This window comes from Narcine bancroftii, chromosome 1, assembly GCF_036971445.1.
Source record: "Narcine bancroftii isolate sNarBan1 chromosome 1, sNarBan1.hap1, whole genome shotgun sequence".
Taxonomy (NCBI): Eukaryota; Metazoa; Chordata; class Chondrichthyes; order Torpediniformes; family Narcinidae; genus Narcine; species Narcine bancroftii.
This window is the reverse complement of record NC_091469.1, coordinates 192782555-192801624: the sequence shown is the minus strand read 5'-3', so window position 1 is coordinate 192801624 and position 19070 is coordinate 192782555. Positions and strand designations below refer to the sequence as shown.

Genomic DNA, 19070 nt, shown 5'->3' with positions numbered 1-19070 from the left:
TTTTGCTGCTCAAGTAACAGGAGGCTAAAGATGAGCACTCAATGGCACATGGACACCTTCTTCCCCACTGTCATTTGATTGCTGAATAATCAATGATCCAAAGACCCTGCCTTACTTTTTGTGTACTATTATTTTTTTTTAAGTAATGTTGTAAGATGGTTATAATATGTTTGCTCTATGATGCTGCCACAAAACACTGAATTTCGTGACTTGTTCATGACAATAAATTCTGATTCAGAATGAGGAGGAAGGAAATGGCACCACAGTCAGCATCTCCTTCAGACATAATGATCCAAAGTCACAGGCTAAAATTCCCTCAGCAATGTCTAAGTGATGGTCTTTGATCCCAGACTCAAAACCATGACCTCCACTTCTGCCAGCTTGGTATTTAGATTGGCTTTTCCAGCCGCCTTTTTGGGTATCTATATGGGACGGCTCATTTAGAAACAAAGGGCACTTGTGAGCTGTGACAGATTTTTCACACTGTATACTTGCAGCTGACAGGGAGAGAAACTTTGCATCTGTGCATCAGTCAGTCTGCAGATTAAATCTAATTAAACAGCGGTGAAGTCACTAATATATTAATCCCATATTGTTTACATTTTCATTTGGATTTGAGTGGTTTTTGCCAGGAATGTTTGCTCTGTTCAAAAAGCAGCTGTTTTTAGTGCCTTTGGATGAAAAGCAAATGGAGTGTTGGAATTTCTGAACGCCCTGATCAAGAATAATCAATTTTCCGGTTCATGTCAGTTGTCAACAGTAAATTAATTTGGAAATAAATCTGTCATTGGGCCTGGATATTAACCCCTGGTTGATAGTTAATAAGTTCAAGAAAACGTCTAAAATTCTACCATACCAACAAAGGACACGGTAATATCATTACAGATCCCAGAAGTGCGTTCAAATCCTGCAATAATTGAACTTTGGAATTTAAAGTGCTTAAATTAAAAGTTATCATACTGGTGACACTGAAACTCCAGGGTTATTTTCAGAACAGTATCCATCTGTTTCTTCAGGGAGGGAAAATATCCACGGTTACCTGCTATCAAAACCTGTACCAACGCGATAGACTTTCAACTCTCTTTAAATGTGACAATGCCATCTCCTGAGCTCGAGGGAATTTCAAGATGAGAATTAAATGCTGACCTCTTTATCTATTTGACTTTTGACTTCATCAATTGCATCCAATCACATTTTGTGGATTGCAGAATTCAGAACGGGAATGAGTTTGGAACGTGAATGAGTGACTCATTCCCATACCGAAATGGTTCCTGCGGCAGCCATAGACATGTTTGCAGGCTGCCTGCAGTCTAAACTGAGCTGCAGGCCATCCGCAACAATGGGCTAACACAGGGGTTCCCAACCTGGGGTACATGTTCCCTAAGTGGTACATTTGCACTTTTCAGGGGGTACATTGGGTCTGAGAGAATAACCACTACTCTACACTACATGGTATTGTAATCTGCAGTCAGATTGCACAATGTCTTGTCTTTTATCCTTAATTTTTAGGGGTACACGGGAACCTATAAAAATGCCCAAGGGATACAGAAGAACAAAAAGGTTGGGAACCCCTGAGCTAATGAATACGATGCACATGATGTCTCTAGAGCTGCTTCTCCACGTAAATGCTAGGAGTTGCAGAACAGGCTCAGCTGTAACCTGATGTTGGATAGATCGGAGAGATTTCCCTTTGAAGCTGCTGGAAAAGGCAGGAAGCTGGTGTTCTGGCACAAGTGCTTTGTGATTGGTAAGGGATTGCTTAAGGAGCTATGTGAGTGGGAAGGGAAGGTTGAGAATCAGTGCTTTAGACCCTATTGTTACTGAAATATTTTACTTGAGAAAAATTGTCATTGGCCCACTTCCTTTGGAGTTATGAAACTGTGCACATAATGAGTCAATTAGGTACAATTAAAACAGTGGTTTCCAAACTTTTTCTTTCCACCCACATATCACATTAAGCAATCCTTTACTAATTACAGAGTACCTATGGCATAGGGATTTGTTCTCATTCAATAATTAGTCTTTTTTTCAGTTTAAAAAGAAAACTAGCAGTGAAGTAAATAGTTCTGTTCCCCGTCTCCACAAATGATAATTAATGATCCTAGTTTCAAAACTATATTACCTAATCTGTGATTCTAAGGATCTGAGGTGTGTTTAACTCTGCATAGCATTATAATGGTCTGTATTTTGTTCTGCATGCACATATTATGGCATTGTGGATTAATGATTCTGAAATGTACACCAGAGGAAATAATATACTGGGATCTGTTTCATCTTGTATTCGTATGTGTGAGTTCATAGACAACACATGGATAAAGGGAAAGGTTCTTTACTTTAAAGTTGATATGAACAGCACATGAGGCATGCTATGAAGCTGCAAGTCTCCATTACAGATAACAGGCTGTGTGTGTATCAGCCCTCTGCTGGCAGCCAAGTCTAATCAAACAGTAACTATAATTAAGGCCTTGCTAGATGCCATGCAAACATGATCACTATCATTATATGTCCCTTTCTTAAAACAAAAATAGCTTACTTTTAACTAACATGTTTTCTTTGTATAACTCTGCAATTTTAACTTTAACATCAGGGACTTGCATTTTCATTATTATCAAAATTGTTAACATTTTTTAAACTTGTGTGTTCACATTTACATACACTAAAACTTGAAGAGCGAATAAGATAGCACCACCTCATTCTGTAACAGGAGTCTTTAAATTTGCTCTCTGAGTCTCTTAAGAGGGTTTGCATGTCTTGACGATCTCCTGAATGATTGTCCTTGAATCCGAGTTGTTGCCTCAGATGATGTCTTCTCAGATGTGCATTCAGGCTGTTCAACAGTACCCATCTTTCCATCTAATGTAGCTGGTCCCATTTGAAGGTCTTGATTTCTTCACAGAACAGCACCTTCATCTGTCTGAATAGTGTATAATCTTGGTTGGACTTCACTAAGGACAGTTCCCTTCTGAGTCCATAAGTTTGTTTTGTCTTTTAGCCTTACTTGGTCACCAGTGTAGAGTTCCAGTAGGTTTTTTGTTCCTCTGTTAAAGTAATACTTTGGCTTTTCTTTCTGTTGTTCTTTGAATTTTCTCACTTTCTCCCCCTCTTTTGTTTTTAGGAGGTTCTCCTGAATGGGTGGGTTTGATCTTGGTATACGTCCCATAAGGAGTTGTGCTGGTGACATACCACACTCGAGCAGCATTGTGTGGTATACTAGAATGCTCTGGTAGAAGTCCATTCCACTGCCTTTTACCTTGTTCATCAGTCTTTTCACTGCACCGATTTTTCCACTGGACCATTAGACTGTGGAAAATGAAAACTTGACATGGAGTGTATAAAGTCCCACTCTTTGGCAAACTGTCAGAACTTTAAATTGCATAACTGAGGTCCACTGTCTGTGAAGTCCTCACTTGCCACGCCATATCTGGAGAATATGGCTTTCATATCTTTTATTTCAGCATCTGCAGTGGTGGTGTTTAGTCTACACACCTCTGGATACAGGGAGTAATTGTCTGTGACTACAAGATAGTCCTTCCCTTGACATTCAAATAGGTCAGTACCTACCTTCTGGTAAGGTCTGTATGGTGCTGGGTGTGGCTTTAGTGGTTCTGCAGGATTGCTTGCTTGATATTTCTGGCATATTGTACAATTTGACACTTCATTTGTTACATCTTTGTTGATTCTTGGCCAGTTCATCACCTCTCATGCTCTTTTCTTACACTTTTCGATTCCGAGATGTCCTCCATGGATCCTTTTTAGCATCTCTTTTCTCAGACTCTTTGGGATAAGGATTTTGTGTCCTTTGTAGATGATGTATTCAACCACTGGTAGTTCTGTCCTGCAGTTTCAATACTCTGAAATGTCAGGTGAGCAGTCCTGCTTTATGTTGGGCCATCTATCCAAGATCTTTTTTCTTAGTTGTTTCAGTGTTTCATCTTTGTTTGTCTCTGACTTTATCAGCTCCATTTTTGCATCTGATATGAGCAGTGCACTCGTGATCATGACCACAAAGACATTCACGCCTTCATCCATTTTGGTGTTTGCGGGCTATCTTGTGTCAACAGCTCTAGACAATGTGTCTGCTGCTTACATTAGCTTACCCGGAGTGTACGCAACATTCACTGTATAGCGTTGCAGCCTAATCATCATTCTTTATATTCTTAGTGGATATTTATTTAATGGCTTTTGGAACAATGCAATCAAGGGCTTATGGTCAGTCTCTACACTGATTGCTTGTCCTGACACAAACTGATGAAATCTTTCACAGGTGTATGTGATGCTGAGCAGCTCCTTTTCAATTTGAGCGTATCGCGTCTCTGCGTCTGTCATTGAACGCGATGCATACGCAGTGGGTGCCAGTCATCATATTTTTGCAGAAGAACTGCACCAAACCCACTATGTGATGTGTCTGATGATATCTTGATGGGTCTCACTGGGTCGTAAAACCTCAGAACTGGTTCCTCTGTGAGCAGTTTCTTGAGTTCCCTCCATGACTTTTCATGGTCATGATCCCACTCCCATTCAATATTCTTTTCTGTTCGTCTTCTCCATGGAGCCGTCTTTTCTGAGAGGTTGGATATGAATTTACCCATATAGTTGACCATTCCATTAAACTTCTGTACGTCCTTTTTGCATTGTGGTCTTGACATGTTCCCAATAGCAGACACCTTTCTGGGATCTGGTCTGATGCCATCACTGCCAATAATATCTCCTACAAATGTTAGTTCTGTCACCCCGAACTGGCATTTCTCTCTATTCAGCTTCAGGTTTGCTTTCCTTGTTGCATCTTTGTCTCTCATCATGCTCCATTCTTGTGGTTCCCCATACTATGATGTTGTCCATTGAGGTATCAACTCGGCCCAGGTGCTCAAAGATATGGATACTTTTGTGATACACTTCAGGAGCCGAGGCAATACTGAATGGTAACGTTAGGAATCTGTATCTGCCAAATGGACTATTGAACGTATGCAGTCTTGAACTTGCTTCATCCAATTTTAACTGCCAAAATCCTGATGATGCATCTAACTTGCTGAAAAACTTTGCATTTGTAAACTGTGACATGATTTCTTCATGCATCAGAAGCTTAAAGTGTTCTCTTTTTATTGCTCTGTTTAGATCTTGTTGTGGTTTTTTGATGTCCAAAAATAAGTCATGAAATGTGGAGAATTCTTCAGAAAAATTTTAAGCCTTTATTTGCAAACAAACAAAAGCTGAGACAAATCAAAGCTTGGACTCTGAAATGCCTGTTGCTATGAGACACTGGCCTTTTTATACAGATTTTCAGTTACTTTTCATTGTTTGAGTTTGATTAATGTTTTGTACCAATGAGCTCATCCTGGGTTCGTTTCTCAGTCAAGGTACTCTTATCGCCTCTCCTTGCACTACACTTAGCTTCTTGTAACCGGCCTGTTTTCAGAATCACTCGCCACTATGGTTTCCCTACCTTGTCCTGTCTAACTTCTCCTATCTGATCTCCTGTTACTCCCCTGATCTCATCCTGTTTGAATGCTTATTCTCCTGGTGCCTGTAACCACTATTATTTTCTTAGGTTTGAATGTATGACCTTGATGTTTTCTCTCTGGATTTGTGTTTTAAAGTTAGCAGTTTTGTGTAACCTTGGGGATGAAGGTATTTTCCCTCTTTGTGTTTTAAAGTTAGCAGGCTTTGGAGTCAGGAAATTCTACACCGCCAACTTTTCTACATACTTTGGCTGTTACTTAATTACATTAATATTTTCCATAAACAGTGTAGTTGAAGTACATAGTAAACTGTTAATAGTAATGGATTAATGAATAGGACATGGGTATATTTTCCATATATTCCCCCCTTTGAGACCTAAATAGCTGTTATTTGCTTTTGAAGCGCAAATGGAACTTTTCTGCATGGATGTATTATCGATGGCACACATTTATCCACTCTGATCGTGTGTTCTCCTGGAAGGCAGCCTAAACCTTTAAATAGGTCATTGAACTCTTTCATGAGTTCATCATAGACTGTCTCTCCTTTGCTTTCCACAGCGAGGACACTTTTTACCCGGTTCAGTTTCTCACAGGCTGTTAAACCTAATATGGCCTGTACATCTTTTGGTACTACGATGAATGATAGCATGTGCACTTTATCCTTGTGTTTCACTTTGACCATGCTTTCTCCTTGCACTTGAATATTGGTACCTGAATATCCTGTCACCACTTTTGTTCCATGCATCTTTGGTGTGGGTCTAATCTTAAAATTTGTGCTCCTGTATCCAATTTAACTGAAATGTATATGTCATTCACTTTTAATCTCAATATCCAGTCTCTGTTTTCTTTCTTGTTTTCAGTGACAACATCTACATAGAATTCCTCTATCTCCCTTTCATCTACTGCATGAATCTTGCTTTGTTGCACTTGGTTCCTAAAGCAACGGGCATAATGGTTGCTTTTGTTGCACATCTAGCATGTTTTAACATAGGCTGGACTCGTTTTAGGTAGGTGTTGTGCACCGCATCGACAAAATGGCTTTCGATTGACCCTTTCATTTTTGTTTGCTGGCCATGCCTCTCTTTCCACTTTGGCGTGCTTTTTGTTAAACTGTTTATGTCTGTTTTTGCTCACTGCATCCACATTGCAGCTAGCTTCACTTAACAGCTCTTTTGCCTGCAATTTTACAGTTTCTGCAGCTCTACAGAGTACTATGGCTTTTTCCAGGTCTAGAATGTGCTCTCTTAGCAGTCTTTCCCTTAAACTATTATCTGGAATACTACACACGTCTGTCTTTATCAGTCAGTCAGTCCACAAAATTCCCATATTTTGCTTCTGTTTCTCAATTCATTCACATACTGATCAATACTTCCTTCCATTTTCTGTACACGTGAAAAATCTGTGCCTCTCAAACATCATGTTACGTTTAGGGATGCAGTATGCCTCAAACTGTTCCATTATTTTTTCCAGTTTAATTTTGTCTCCTTCAGCAGCAAATGTGAAGTTATTATACATCTCCAGGGCTTCATCAGCCATGACATGTAAGAAAACTGACGCTTTCACTTTATTACTTTTCCCATCAGCTCCAACTGCCACTAAATACAATCCTAAATGCTGTTTAAATCTGTTCCAATTTTCAGCCACATTACCTGTCAGCTGAAGATTTGCTGGTGAATGTAATCCTTGCATCTTTCACTGTGTTAGCTTCTCTTCACTGATCAGTTGCTGACTTTAGATTTTACCTTTTAAAGTATTTCCATTTAATTTCCTACATCCCACTTCTAATACCATGTTTCATCTTGTATTTGTATATGTGAGTTCTTAGGCAATACATGGATGAAGGAAAAAGTTCTTTACTTTAAAGTTGATATGAACAGCACATGAGGCAGCAAATCTCCATTACAGATCTTGCATATTGTGTGTCAGCCCCCAGCTGGCAGCCAAGTCTAATCAAACAGTAACTATAATTAAGGCCTTGCTAGTGGCCATGCAAACATGATCACTGTCATTACAGGATCAGCTGACTATTCATCCTGGACAACATTAACCAGATTCAATGCCTGATTGTTAATGGTTCAACATGTGTGCAATCCTGAAAGTATGCAAGCATGTTTGGAGATCCAGTGATGCTCATGCAGGTGTCTTGATTAATGTTGGTTCAATTTTCAAAAACAAATTATGCTGTGGTGAAGAATGGGTAAGGAAAATGTTATTGGATGAGACTCCCCGCCTGTTCGAGCCTTGTTTATATACTTGTTTGTAGTGCAAGGATACAGGAAAACTAGTTGGATATGTTAACAATTTTGAAGTGAAACTTGGAAGACTGCAGGCATAGTGATTGTAATAAAAACACAATGCTGGAGAAACTCAGCAGGTCACAAGTGTTGATTCACTTTGAAGGACTGCTTGGGATCCTGAACTGGTCTCATCTTACCTCGACTCCATTGCTTCACCCTTGGTCCAGTTCTTTTAGTCAGACCCCTGTCTAAATTTTACTCATACCTTGATAAAGGGCAAAGGCCCAAAATGTTGGTTGTGTATCTTTATTTTTATAAAGTATGTTGCGTGACCTGCAGTTTCTGCAGCATTGGTTTTTTTTTTCATATTTTCAAAAATAACTGGGAGAAAGTGTTGAGAATGTGACTTTCAAGCAGATTGCCAGAGTCTTTGAGTTAATTTTGTTTCCCTTTGTGATGCACACATTGCAATGAAGGAGGCTTGTTTAGCATGGATATCACCAGTATGTAGGTGAGAACAGTTCAGTGCTTGTATCTTTACTTCAAAGCATATATGGTAATATAGTAAATATACTATATTCTTTGGCTTGGCTTCGTGGACGAAGATATATGGAGGGGTAATGTCCACGTCAGCTGCAGGCTCGTTTGTGGCTGACAAGTCCGATGCGGGACAGGCAGACACGGTTGCAGGGGAAAATTGGTTGGTTGGGGTTGGGTGTTGGGTTTTTTTTATTATAGCCTTGCCTTATTTAAGGATTCTCTCTGTTTGTCCATTTGGGATTTGATTGAAGCCTTGAGATTTCAAGCATACTCGTATCAAGATGCTCTCAAAATGGAGCTAAATTCTTAGTTGGCTCCTTTGATTTTCCTCTGCAATAAGTAGATGCAGAAATGGTTGTTTTCACCTTCTGGATAATTAGATCATTCTGATTTGGACTTTCTGCTGTGATCTCATCTGTCTGTAATCTAACCATTAAAAATAAAGCATTTTAATTTTCCTTTTCTCTTTTGCCAATTTGGTTTAGAGTTTGTCTTTCACTTTTCATGTAAAGAGTTTTTTAAAAAGAAATCATGTCTGGTTGAATTATTGGACACTGGAGTTTTCAGAGTTAGATATGGATAAGCTCGGCCGATTTCCAGAATGATATGCGCGGTTAAAAGGAGAAGACACCTTCTCTTTGTTCGGCAGTCCCTTGAGATCAACAGTGATTTATTCCAACTCTTGTTTTGTGGGTCAGGTGGATATTGAAGCCAATGTGGGAATCACAGATAGTTCGCAGACGAGATTTGTGTCACAGATGAGAAAAGTGCGGGTCTGCTTCTTCTCCCGACATATGGCTTCTAAATTCTTGATAGAATCCCATCATCTCCACTTAGATGTACGGCACATCAATAGTCTCTTCTGGCCCACAAGCTTGTTGGGTCCCAACAAATACACCAATTAATCTACAATCCCCCCACTACCCCTGCATACTTTTGAAGGTTGGGGGAAATCAAGAGCACACGGAAGAAACCCATGCAAACATGGGGAGAATGTGCAAACTCCTTACAGACAGTGCCAGATAAGAACTGGGGTCTCTGATGCTGTAATAGTGTAACGTTTGGAATGAGGGTGGGCCAGAAAATCCCTGGAGTCGTTGAGTGTGTTGCATTTATTCAAAGAGGATTTGAGCAGCTTCTTGAATGGTGAAAAATCCTGACTTGGTCAAAACATCAGAGAATCTATATATAGAAATGCAAGTTCTGTTTTTATTACTAATCTCTTATCTCTGGTTATGTTTATCCACAATGAATGCATCCTGCTAAGGACTCATGGCTGGAGTCTGATGTTTGTTCTCATGCAGTGAACCAGCTCTCTCACCATCCTCCAGCATCTTCAAATATGGTTGCATCCTTCCAGAGCTCAGAACTGGAGCAGCAGAAAGGCAACCTCAGTGTTGCTGAGATCCCAAGGAGAGGTGACCCTTGGCACCCAGCGCATGGGCTTGTATCACAAAGACTGCCTTGTGCAGACTTGTGCCAGGCTGTGCATCATTCTGCACGTGACATGCTCCAGTTCACCTCTACAGAACATGGGTCAGACTGCATACTTAATGTTTAAATGATGGTGCATCTAACAATGCACTCTCAATCTCGCATGGGAACATTAGCATTTACACAGAACTGTGCGCAGCCTGGCACAAAGAGCGCAGTACCCAGGACAAGTTGGCCGAAGAAAATAGCTAGAGATTGTGACTTATTGTACCTCACAACTGGTGTTTTGATGCAGGAAAATGGATGGCTGGCATCAATCTCAAAGGGGCTATCAGGCGAACTTGTGAACCAGTGCACTTTTTTTTGATGGAAGTGCCAATAGAACTTCAAATGAAGTCATATGGCAAAATTATTTCTCCTTGTATAAAACACATTTTTTGGAGTTTCATCCACCTCATCAAGACTTACACTGGCTCAGGTAGAGGTCTCCTGTCCCTCCCATTCCCCCACTCTTCCCCTGTGGCCTGTGTTGATTAATTTGCATTTGAAGGCCGTGGCTTCCTTTGTCTCCACCACCTGTATCAGGCTGTCTGTCTATCTTGAATCTCAGTCACGGTGATCGCAAGTGACTTTTGGAGAAATTCCAATAACCCTGTTCATGACGAAATACTCTCTGTACCTCTATTTATAATACTCTTTGGGGCACATATTTCTAATTGTGCTGAAAGGGATGATATGAATTGCTGCTCGAAGTTCTCTCCCCCTCTTGTGTAGTGGTGGGGATGTTCCTCTTGATGGGCAGAATAGAAGCACTGTTACAGCAAATTCATTTGCATCAGTCATTCCAGGTGTAATTGAATATATTGCTGCCAGAAAAAGTTCTCAAGGGTTCTCTTGCCAAAATTTGATGTCTGTTTCCTTCACTGAGGTAATTAAAAAACTCAAAAATATTCCTTTAAAAAGCAGAATATTTGTTTTTATTGGAGAGAGGGAGAGAGAGAGTGGAGGAATGTTTTTTTTAAATCTACAATGAATGTTGTGCAATAGAACTGAAATTGTCATGTTAATGGCACATTTCATTCCTTGAAAATTCCCACATGTACATGGTCCTGGGAGTCCTCATGCAGGATAGCCTGGAGGTAAACTTGTAGGTTGAGGTGGTGACAAAGAAGGAAATGAAATGCTGGCATTCGTTTCAAGAGGAATAGATCATAAGGGCAAGGAGGTGCTGTTGAGGCTTTATAAGGCATTGGTGAGACCTCACTTGGAGTATGATGAGCAGTTCTGGGCTCCTCATTTAAGAAAGGATGTGCTGACGTTGGAGAGGGTTCAGAGGATGTTTACAAAGATGAATCTGGTTATCATAAGAGGAGCTTTTAACAGTTTGAGGCCTGTACTCATTAGGATTTAGGAGAATGAGGGAGGATCTCATTGAAATATTTTTAATATTGAAATGCATGGACAGAGTAGATGTTGATGGGTTATTTCTCTTGGTGGGAGAGTCAAGGACAAGAAGGCACAACTTCAGGATTGAAGGGTGTTCGCTTTGGACAGAGATACATAGGAATTTCTTGAGCCAGAGGGTGGTGAATCAGTGGAATTTGTTGCCACTGGCGGTTGTGGAGGCCAAGTCATTGGATATATTTAGAAAACAGAGGTTAATATATTCTTGATTACCAGGGGAAGGCCGAGCAGTGGAGCGAGTGGGAAAATGTGGAACACTTGATGGACCAAATAGCTTATTTCTGCCCTTTGTTTAAATTTTGCAGTTTGCCAACAAATTCAAACTGACTTTGTTCTCTTTGTGGCTCAGTTAGATTACGACTAAGCTGCTTTCTTTTCTTTGTTCTCACTTGTAGGTTAACGTGAATTGAAGGATTGAGGTGAGGTTGGATAAATTGTCTTGGGTTGGGCAGAGAGGGGAGTTTGAACTTGCGCTGGTAAAGATGAAAAACTACTGCTTTGAAGCAGAATGCCCTGGAGCCTCCATGTCGATGCAATCATGAACAAGGTTCGCCAGCGGCTATAATTAGTGAGGAATTTGAAGATATTTGGTATGTCACCAAAGACTCTCGAAAGCCTCTACAGGTGCACCTTGGAGAGCATTTGGTCTGGTTGCATCACTGAAATGGAGGTGCCGATGTGTAGATAAAGAAAAAAAACTCCAGAGGATTGTTAACTCGGCCTGCGACATCACAGGCATCAGTCTTCACTCTATGTAGAGCATCCACAAGAGGTGGTGTCTTAAGAAAACAGCTTCTATCCTCAAGGACCACCCCCCCCCCCACCACCTCTTTACTCTGCCACCATCGGGAAAAATGGTACAGAAGCCTGAAGACAAGCACTCAATGGCACAAGGACAGCTTCTTTCCCACTGCCATCAGATTTCTGAATGAACAATGAGCCAAAAACACTGCCTTACTTTGTTTTTATCTTTTTCTTGCACCACATTACTTATTTTAAAGTGTGGTTTATTATAGAAATGTTTGCACTGTGATGCTACCACAAAACAATGACTTTCATTGACATGTTAATGTAAATAAATTCTGATTTTGATTCTTTTTCCCTGTTTTATGCCCCCACTGTTAGCATCAGCAGTTCTCTGATTTGTTATTACACATGCAAATTAAGGTGTTTACGCCATACCCACGGGGACTGAGGGAAAAGCTGCAAGGAAACATCGATAGCATCCTTGCAACCTTAATAGGTTTGTGCTCACTATGGGCTGGATTTGCATTGTTTCCAAACCTATGGAACCAGTCGGATTGCCATCTGAGTCAGCCCAAACCTGTAGAAAATGGATTCATCTGTTATTTCCTTCTGGCTGCTTTTGAGCTTTGATCCAAATGTGAACATTGTGGGAACTAGTTCCCAGTATAATTCCAGGAGAATTATTTAAAAAATCACTGTTTCCTGAATTGTCCTTGTTCTGTGCTTTCAGATATACAGTTTTACCTTCTGGGTCACTGAGGATCCAGGATTCAAGGGTATCAGATGGTGGCCTCTACAAATGCTCTGCTATTAACAAAGTAGGAAATGCCTCACTGACATTGCAACTCATTATTCATGGTGAGAGTTATTTACTTCAGCATCTTTTCCTCCCTTCATTTCTTTGCCTACTTGAATGTATGGGGTTGTGTTTGGGGGTTGGTTCCATAGGGTATGTGAATGCCTGACTGTGAGTGGCAGAGCCTTACAGCATGGAAACAAGTCCTTTGGCCCATCACTTTTATGCCAATCATCATACCTTTCTATCTTCTCATACTTGGTCCAAGTTGTTTTCCCTCCTTGAGTTGAGCTGCTAACTTTTGGCAGTATAACAAATTATAAGGAGGGTTCTCCCAAGACCACAGCTTAGTGGAATTGGCAGCTTAGATGGAGGGTTGTGGTGCTTGTGGCAAATTCTAGCATTGTTAAAGCATAGAAGACTATTCTGCCCAATGAAGATGTGTCATCCTAATGGAAGAGAATTCACTTCTTTCTTTTCCCTGGTTCTGCAAAGTTTTTCCTTCAAACAAGAACATAATTCCTTTTTGAAAGCCATGAATGAATCTGGCTCCCATTCCCTTTTTGTTAATTAATTCTATATTACAACTTGATTTGCATAGACCTGGAATGTGAAGGATGAGAGACCTTGAACTCCATAACATCAAATGAATGGGTGTGTCTCAAAGGCCCATTAATTTCATCAGGATGAACATAATTCTTACACAATTTATATTTGTGCCTTTTTGCAAACTCTTTCATGATCACTGAATATCTTAATGGTTTGAGAGCCAGTGAAGTAGTCTTCGCTGTACCTCATCTAGGAAATGAGGTAACTAATATGTGCAGAGCTATCTGCTTCTGGTTTGTGGTTTTCGGGAGGATGGCGTGGGATTAATACACAATTACTTTCAGGGGTAGATAAATGGACAATGTTTTCCCTGTCTCAGTTATCTAGAACCAGGGGATGAAGTCTCAAAATAAGGGGTCAGCTATTTAAGATAGAAATAAGAAGACATTTCTTCACCTGGAAGAGAGTAAATATTTGGGACTCTTGATCCAAGTGGGCTGCTGTGGCTCAGTCACTTTAGATATTCAGAGCAGGGAGTGATATTGTTTTGATATGGTGAAACAAAGAAATGGAGTTAGTGCAGGAAAATGCCACAGCTCATTGCGTAACCACTGGGTTATTCTTCTTTCTATTATTTATGATCTTATTCAAATGCTGTCCATGAGCATTTAATAAAAGATGTTGAACCACTTCTACCTCTTCCTCCTCAGGAGAAAGAACCATGGAACATTACAACATAGAAATAAGCTCCTTTAGCCCTTCTAGACTGTGCCGAACTATTATTCTGTTAAGTTCCACTGAACTGCACCCAGTCCACATCACTACACACATCCATGTACCTCTCCAAATTTTTCTTAAATGTTAAAATTGAGTCTGCATTCACCACATCAGCTGGCAGCTCGTTCCATACTCCCACCACTCTCTGTCTGAAGAAGTTCTCCCCAATGTCCTCCCTAAACTTTTCCCCTTTTACCCTTAACCCATGTCCTCTGGTTTGTAACTCACGTACCCTCAGTGGAAAAAGCCTAGTTATATCTATACCCCTCATAATTTTGTATACCTCTGTCAAATCTCTCCTCATTCTTCTACATTCCATGGACTAAAGTCCTAACCTGTTTAACCTTTCTCTGTAACTCAGTTCCTGAAGTTCCGGCAACATCCTAGTAAATCTTCTCTGCACTCTTTCAATCCTATTGATATCTTTCCTGTTGTTAGGTGACCAAAACTGCACACAATACTCCAAACTTGGTCTCGCCAAAGTCTTTTACAACTTTACAATAACATCCCAACTTCTACACTCAATACTTTAACTTATTAAGCCCAATATGCCAAAAGTTTATGTCAAAGAAGGGCAGGGAGTTCTCCCAAGATTCTTGCCTGTACAGTTGTACTGCAACCAACTTCACTAAAATAGGTGATATTGCAATATCCACAATACATTTTGTAGCAACTGGCTATGAGCTTATCAGCTGCCATTGGATCCTACATTACAGTAGAAACATCATTTCAAAAATACTTTATTGGTGTCATGTTTTGGGCCCCATGCTCATTTTAAAAAAAATGCTTTTAGTGATGTACCATGGTAACTGGCCCTTCTGGCCCATGAGCCCATATTGTACAATTACACCAAATAACCTACAAACCCTGTATATTTTTGAAAGGTGGGAGGAAACAGAGCAACCGAAGGAATCCCACATAGACACTGGGAGAACATTCAAACTCCTTACAGATTTGAACCCAGGTCGCTGGCTCTGGAGTAGCATTATGCAAATCACTATGTTAACCCGTGCAATTCTTTCTTTTTTATTGTTAATGTGAGGTCATTGCAACGTCACCCATGGATGTCCGAGAGAGTGAGATCATGATGCAGTAAAAGTATGCACGTTGGTTCACCTTATTTGGGATTGCAAGCTTCATGGAGGAGCTTAGCATCCAAGTCAGTGCAGTTTCCCTGGCCTCACAGACCTCCTGCAGGTATGAAAGGTGAAAGAAGCACATTCGCTCCCACATTTTGAGGGACTCAAAAATTCATGGCACTGAACTCAGTGAGAAACAAATGATCCTTTCTGAGTTGGAGGTCATAAAGTCTTTGTCATTCCCTTCTGAATAAAGCTAGAGGCCACACTTGTTATGGAGATGAATGATGCAGCTTGGCAACTGGATGGTTGTGTTTCTAGCCTGAGGCTTTTTTGCTGTCGTTGGATGCTCCCTTGGTGGGTTCAGCACCAAGGTTAGCCTGGTCTCTTCAGATCATGAAATCCCCTGAACTGCAGGATCCAAGGATGTGTAATGTACAAAACAATAGATGTACATTCTGGTTCTGAATATCATTTATGGAATAGGGAATGCAAAGAAATTTATTTCATGAGATAATTAAATGGGTAGATGCCGAAGGCTAAACTGTATTCTCTCATGTCATATGTTTTCATTCATTTTCCTTTTTTGTAGTTCCTCCCAAGATCCATCCCTCACATCATCTTCTGAAAGCGATTGTTGGCCAGTTTGTGGACCTTCCATGCCTGGCACATGGCGATCCAACTCCGAAGATCAGGTGGTACCGGGGTGATGAAGCCCTGCTACAGGGTTCTAGGGATTTCTTGGATGGACCTGATGGGTCAATCAGTATTGAAGATGTGGAGCTCTCTGATACTGGAGTATACCATTGTGTGGCAACCAATACTGTTGGACAGGATATGAATGAAATGACACTAATGGTGTTGGGTAGGTGTCTGTTTCGACCAGTATAAATGCAATCACTGGACGTTTTGGACGTTAAATGTAGTTAGCTGCCTGGTTTTCTATAATTGTACCCTTTGTGTAAGGGACAATGACTAGATAATATTTTCTAGTCAATCCACTTTGTCCTGTTCAATTGCAATATCCTGCATTTACCACCCATTTAAACTAATTCATCTTTATTCTCCATATTTTCTCATCAACCATCCCAGATTCTAACACTTCCCTACACCGTTGGGGCAATTTACAGTGTCCAGTTAACCAACCAACAAAGATATGCTAAGAGACCCCCCCAAATTCTCCTGTCCCTCTTAACATCAACACCTTTCAGAGCCCTGCCATTAAACCAGTAGACATTCCCCTCACATTTGGCCTCTCAAAGTACAGCACCTCACAGTTGACCCAAATAAACTTGATGAAGATTGTTCAACTAAATGCAAAAGTTCAAGAAGTTGCAATAATCAGTTCAATGTACTTATTCCATCAGAGCCTCCATATTTTCCTGAAGATGTTGCCCCTTTCGATGCCAACCAGGAACGATTGGCCAAGGAGAGGGTTATTCTTCCTTGCCCTGCTCGAGGTAGGTCTTTGCTCTGCTAGAGTTCATACTTGTGGTTTTAATCAGCTGAGGGAGCTGTGTTGAGCACTCAGATTTGGCAGAAGCAGTGAGGTCATGTTGATTAACTGGGGACAGGCTCCAACAGAACAACCCGTTGCCAATCCAGTGGAAGTTGAGGGTATGAGCCCATTGGGCCATTGCCAACAAAGCTTGGCAACAGTCTCTTGATAAGTGTGTTGAGAGGGTAGGGAAACTGGGCAGCTTGATTTCTTTGAGGACCAAGGATCACCTCTGATCCAGAATGATCAGAAGGAAGCAATTTTGAAGATGGCTTGAGTCCTGTTGAAAGCCTCGCTTGACAGCCAACAACCTCTGGCACAATGGGTTTGAGGCGCTGACTGATAATCCTCCTAATTTCACTTTCCTGGTTAAAATGGGACAGGGTGTGCTTGCAGAGATGGGTATCTTGCTGACTTTATCTCAAGACCAAAATTCCATTTATTGTTGTGTTGATAAGCAATTCTTTTCCTTTGTTTGCCCTGTAAGGGCACATGAGGAGGTGCTAGTAGTCCAGTGCCACTATTGAGACAAGGAAGAGAGGTAAGAGTGTCCCATCAGAGCCATCGAGTGTTTGTGGATCCCGCCATCTCCTTCAACGTTAACTCACACTGGCACCTTATCCTAGTAATTAACAGTCAATATACTAGTTAAAGCACCAGTGTGAATGCTCGAGAATTGGCATGCAGGCATCAAATCTCCTCGGGGATGGACTACCTCAGTAGGGTGTATCATCCCTGGGGTCATCTGACACTTGCGTGCCAATTAGCCTTGTGTAAAAGGGACATAGACTGGGACAAAGGTGACATGTTAATGAGCGCAGGAACGTGAAGGAAACAAAAGATTAAAAAGAAGGTATAAATTTTGCATTTAATTTACTAAATCCTGATCAATGTATTATGATCTTGTATTTTTAAAAAATTAATCATGCCTAACTATAACATAATTAAGCTTTATGTATAGCACATTATGACCCCGTCAGCCTCTGTTGTTGTGCCGACCTATATAAACTTTTATAAATTTATAAAGGGCCATGGGGAAGTGGTAGCGGCAATAAAGCACATAGGCGCACAATTTATAAAGACTGTGGGGAAAGTCGCAGGGAGAAAAAGAGAGTGAGCAATGGCAGACCGGCCCTCTTAGAATTCTGTGTGGCAGAGAAAGGGCACTCATGGAGGGGTTTCTCTGCCACACAGAATTCTGGGAGATCCGCCATCACTTGATGCATCGCTCAAACGTCACCAGTGGAGAATAGGTGCCCCTCTCCCCGCAGATACCTGGCGGTGAGTGTGAAAGGATGCAGAGAACCAATTAATAATGTCCCAATGTTAACCGCAAAAATGGCTTCTTTAACCAGTTCATTGAGCAGCCAATTTACAGGTTAGCCATTTAAAGTTAGTGATCTTTAATCGGGGTTATTAACACAGTCTATGGCTGTGCTGTAATTTGTGCAGCGCCAGCGGATATGAGAAACCACACTGATAGTCTGTGGTCATAAACAAACATTAGTAGCACTTGGTGAGACATAACTGAGGATCGTTCTGCTTGGAGCAGAGATATGAAAGAGATCAAAATCATGATAAGCTTAGTAGAATAAACAAGGAGAAATTGATCCAATTACCAGGAGGATTGTTAAATCAGGGACATGAGATTTATAGCAGAGAAAGAGACTGTTTGGCCAAGAAAAACCATACCATGAGCCAAATTCATTGGCCCAAACCAATGTCAGAAAAGGAGATATAATATAGTACAACATGAAAGGGTCTGTAAGCAAGTTTAACAGTAATTTCCAAATAGAATTGAAACTTTATGGATAAGTAAACATAAGCCTGACAATGAGAACAGAGCAAAAAAAATGGGACAAGTTGGAAAGGTCTTCAAAGAGCTGGAATAGATGCAAAGGTTTCAATGTTTTGTCAGATTCTGCACTTACACAACAAACCTGCTCAAATCATTGCCATCACTTTTTAACTTTAGATTCTATAATGCTAAATAATATTGGATAATGTTATGCAGCAGGCTTCTGGCAGAAAAGACTTTAGGGGCTATTTATCTCTTCCTGCTGCTCCCTTCAGGCAGAAGATACATAAGCCTGAAGTCCAGCCCTTCCAGGTTCAGGAACAGTGTTTATCCAACAGCTATCAGGCTCTTGAACCTCCCCATACCACCTTAACCATAACTACTCCAGGAACACCAAAATATCTTTCCACAACTGAAACATCATTTTCTTTTCTTGCACTAACTGCCTATAAATATTTATGTATCTATCCTTAGATATTTATAATCATTTTTATATATTTTTCTGTCTTAAATTTTTCATCATTGTAGTTGATGTACTGGCTGCAGCAAGTAAGAATTTCAGTGTATCTTTACATTGTATTTATGTATCTGACAATAAACTCTCATTGACCAATATTCCTGGTTACAGTGAGGTAACACAACCAAACTTGCTTTCTCCTTGTGCTTCTACCCATCCTTTCTCCTCATTACTCACC

The 19070-nt window shown here is 40.6% G+C and overlaps 1 protein-coding gene across 1 annotated transcript in view; it reads left to right on the top strand.

The window, feature by feature from the left end:
- LOC138753503 (hemicentin-1-like) overlaps nucleotides 1-19070 on the top strand; it is a 349996-nt gene that overhangs the window by 105836 nt on the left and 225090 nt on the right. The window contains exons 23-25 of the mRNA XM_069916635.1: nucleotides 12609-12736; nucleotides 15672-15944; nucleotides 16447-16539. Coding sequence (XP_069772736.1) covers nucleotides 12609-12736; nucleotides 15672-15944; nucleotides 16447-16539 — 494 coding nt within the window. The remainder of the gene's footprint in view (nucleotides 1-12608; nucleotides 12737-15671; nucleotides 15945-16446; nucleotides 16540-19070) is intronic.